Genomic DNA, 3,520 nt, shown 5'->3' with positions numbered 1-3,520 from the left:
AGTATCGTCGATACCACCCTGAATTTTACTTGGTATTGGATCGGAAAGGAAATCAGTGGTATCGCACATCACTAGTGCAGGTCTGACCTCGTACAAGGGCTCCCTGCTCGCATTTCCTCCTGACCGATAGGTGTCGCCACTCAGAAAAGCTGAGCAACAACTAACGCGTGGCGCGTGAACGAGGCTGAAACGGTCCGTTAGAGTTTAATGTGAATATAATCCCAGAATGCATCGGGCAGCTCTACGGGCGACAGGAAATGTTTTAGAAATGAAAAATGAAAAATAAATAAATAGTTTTCATAAAAATCAGACACGCAGACGCGATTTACGTGTTTCCGGTGACGAAGCTCCTCCCTTTCCTTTTCGCCACTTAACTTGCACGGTACGTGTGTCTCGTGCTCTCCGAGTAAAAATGTATGAAAATGTGTTTTATCGTCGGCTGGCTGTGATTTCTGAGCCGGGCTCGTGCTGTGGGTGGGTGTGTGTGTGTGTAGCGTGTGGGGGGCACCCGGGCTCCACGTGTGCTGATGTTAGCGTTTGTGTCCCGCAAAGAGCCGCACGAGGCCGCAGTGCGGGCTCGGGTGTTAGCCTGTTAGCATCGCGGCGGCGCTGTGTCTGTGTTAGCCTGTTAGCATCGCGGCGGCGCTGTGTGTGTTTTCAAAAGTGTGACGTGTTTGTGTGTTTCGTGTTTGCAGGTGACACCCGAACGAGCTCCAACATGCAGAACGACGCCGGTGAATTTGTGGACCTGTACGTCCCGCGGAAATGGTGAGAGCAGCGAGGAAGAAAGTTAGAGAGACAGGTGATGGCGAGCTGACGTTTAATGAAGTATGTGTGTGTGTTTGCAGCTCTGCCAGCAACAGGATCATCGGAGCCAAAGACCATGCTTCCATCCAGATCAACATCGCTGAGGTGAGAGCTGGTCAGAGGGCCTCAGGTGGTGTGTAGGCGGGTCCAGTGATGATGACGTTTGGGAACAGAGCGTGCCCTGTGTGGTTTGGGGTCGTCTTTCCGTGGCAGGCAGCAGGTTGATCCTGAGATAAGGGGAAACCCCGGGTTTGTGTTCCTCAAAGACAGATGGAGTAGAATAGCCTTTGTCATTGTACACGTACAACAAACTGTAGATGCTCCACACCAACTGTGTCGGAAGGGCGCTTCAACCAGGCTTCGGTCAGCTGCCTCCTGTGTGCCGCCTGGCAGCGTGCCATGCCATGCCATGGCGCCTTTGATGCCGTGTGTGCTGCCTGTGGGAAACATGGGTAGAAAGAGCCATGTTTTTATGGTTCTGTTACCCGGCTGTTTTCTGTTGCCATGGTGACTCCCGGAGCTGCATTTATGATTTTCTGAAACTCGAGCCTGGTCTGAGCTCATCTCAGACTTTAGTCCGGTACCTGACCTGTAGCAGGGAAACGCTCAGCTTAACGTTAACGTTGCTCTGTTTGTGTTTCTGCTGGCACATTCATCCAATCAAATCTCTGCTCTTGTGGTCTGACCAGCTGAGAGGGCTGGTAGTCCAGTGAGCAGCTCATCACAGGGCTGTGATCCTTAAACATAGTAGCTGGTGTTTGGACCCAGTGGTCCTTGTGAGTGCTCCTCTGTAGATTTGGGACCCCTGGAAGTAGGGCTGCACGATTTTGCATAAAATGAGAATCACGATTTTTTTTGCTTAGAATTGAGATCACGATTCTCTCACGATTTTCTTTTCCAGTATAAATATTTATTGCACTTATTAACTGCACATCAACTTCGTAACAGTTGAGACTGAACATAAAAACAATAAATAAACAGAAAAACAACAAAATGTTGTACTGCTTGAAATTCCGTCTCCACCGTTGCTCGACGCTGCGTGTACAGAGCAGGTAGTGCAACAATAGAAAAATAGCTGCGGGACGGCACTGTGTAGCGTTTGTCGAGGGTGTTGATCGTTTTCCTAAATCACTCGTTTTGCACAGTGTTGATGGAGCCATATCTTTGCTCAGGTGATAAGTGATAGGCTCCGTAATGTCTTTGTGCCTGCGGGAGTTCGACATGTATAGGGAAGCACTGTATAAGGTTCCCGTTATTGGTGTTTGGGTGGTTGACCGGGACGGATTTTCTCCTGTCACTTTCTCGTCCCTGACGTGCTCTCCGTTGTTTTTTCCTGCTAATTTTAGCATCACACGGCACAGCTTCTGTATCACGTGGTATAAGGCTCCGCCCTTGTCATTTGTTGAGCAGGAAGAGTGAGCGCTTGTTTTCATGCAGAGTACGTCCCGGATCAAAATGCGGTACAATTGTCGTCTTTTTTTGTTTTGTTTTGTTTTAAATCGGAAATGAGATCGCACATAAGTATGAATCGAGATCGCGATTTTCTAACGATTAATCGTGCAGCCCTACCTGGAAGTTTATTTTAAACCTGTTATTACTGACTTGGTTTTAATTTGGACAGTGATTATAAGTTGGACAACCAAATCAGAGACGTGGTGAAGTCCAGTTTTTATAATGTAAGGCGAGAGTGAAATCTTTTCTTTCTAGGCAGCACTTGTAATCATGCTTTTAGTGCTGCCCAGTGATCCATGCCTTTATTTCATCCTGTCTGCAGAGTGTAACTCAGTCAGTTGCTGCCGTCACGTCTGCAGCTGGCTCAAAAAGCTGCTGCACGACTGACAACAGGTAAAAAAAGAGCATAATCCCGGTGCTGGCCTCACTGCGCTGGCTGCCCGTGTCTTTTAGAGTTCATTTTAAAATTCTTATGTTTGTGTTTAAATACTTTCACAGTCTTGCCCCGCTTTACCTCTCTGAGCGTCTTCATCTCCACACACCCTGTCGGTCTCTTAGGTCAGCTGACCGGCTGCTCCTGGAGATCCAGAAGGAAGCTCAGAGGGGGCGGGGCCTTTTCTATAGCTCCTGAATTATGGACTAACCTGCCCTTGCACATTAGAGAGGCCGCTTCACTGTCCACTTTTAAAACGCATCTTAAAACCATTTTTATTCTTTGGCTTTTGACCTCAGTGAGACTTAGTTTCTCTTGTGATTAAATTAGTTATTAGCTAACTAATTAATTATTTTACATTTTTCTTTTATTTGGCTTTTATCTATAGCTTATGTAATTTTATTATTTCGTTCCAATGTACAGTACTTTCTGTCAGCTGTGGTTGTTTTCAACTGCTTTCAAAATAAAGATTTTAGCATGATGGCGGCATCAGGAAATGCAGGTGTGCACTGTTACCTCAAAGGGTCCAGATGCGCCGCTCAGCTGGACGTGTTCCTGAGGTAGCATTTTTAAAATGAATGACATATAGCAACATACAGGTGTGTCACCTGATCAGCGGACACCTGTCCGTTCACGACTTGGTGTGTGTGAGCTGGGAGTCTTCATGTTGGAAGTGCTGCAGGCAGCGAGAGGACGGCGCTCCATGATTCACGAGTATGTAAATAATGCGGCTCATTATCGTTGGATCTGCGTGCCGTGCACACACATTTGCAAGATGTGTGAACCGCAGAGGCACCAGAGGGAAGCTGGAAACTGATGTTCGCTCAC

The 3,520-nt window shown here is 47.4% G+C and overlaps 1 protein-coding gene across 1 annotated transcript in view; it reads left to right on the top strand.

Moving 5' to 3' along the window:
• The first annotated feature begins 240 nt into the window (after positions 1–240).
• Positions 241–3,520, top strand: part of rps21 (ribosomal protein S21) — a 4,797-nt gene continuing 1,517 nt past the window's right edge. The window contains exons 1-3 of the mRNA XM_005933225.3: positions 241–382; positions 696–768; positions 849–912. Of these exons, the coding sequence (XP_005933287.1) occupies positions 719–768; positions 849–912 (114 nt within the window). The 5' untranslated portion in view covers positions 241–382; positions 696–718. The remainder of the gene's footprint in view (positions 383–695; positions 769–848; positions 913–3,520) is intronic.

The sequence above is a fragment of the Haplochromis burtoni genome, unplaced genomic scaffold (genome assembly GCF_018398535.1).
Source record: "Haplochromis burtoni strain Fernald_Lab_line unplaced genomic scaffold, NCSU_Asbu1 Contig_159, whole genome shotgun sequence".
In the NCBI taxonomy this organism is placed as follows: Eukaryota; Metazoa; Chordata; class Actinopteri; order Cichliformes; family Cichlidae; genus Haplochromis; species Haplochromis burtoni.
This window is presented reverse-complemented; position numbering and strand designations above follow the sequence as displayed.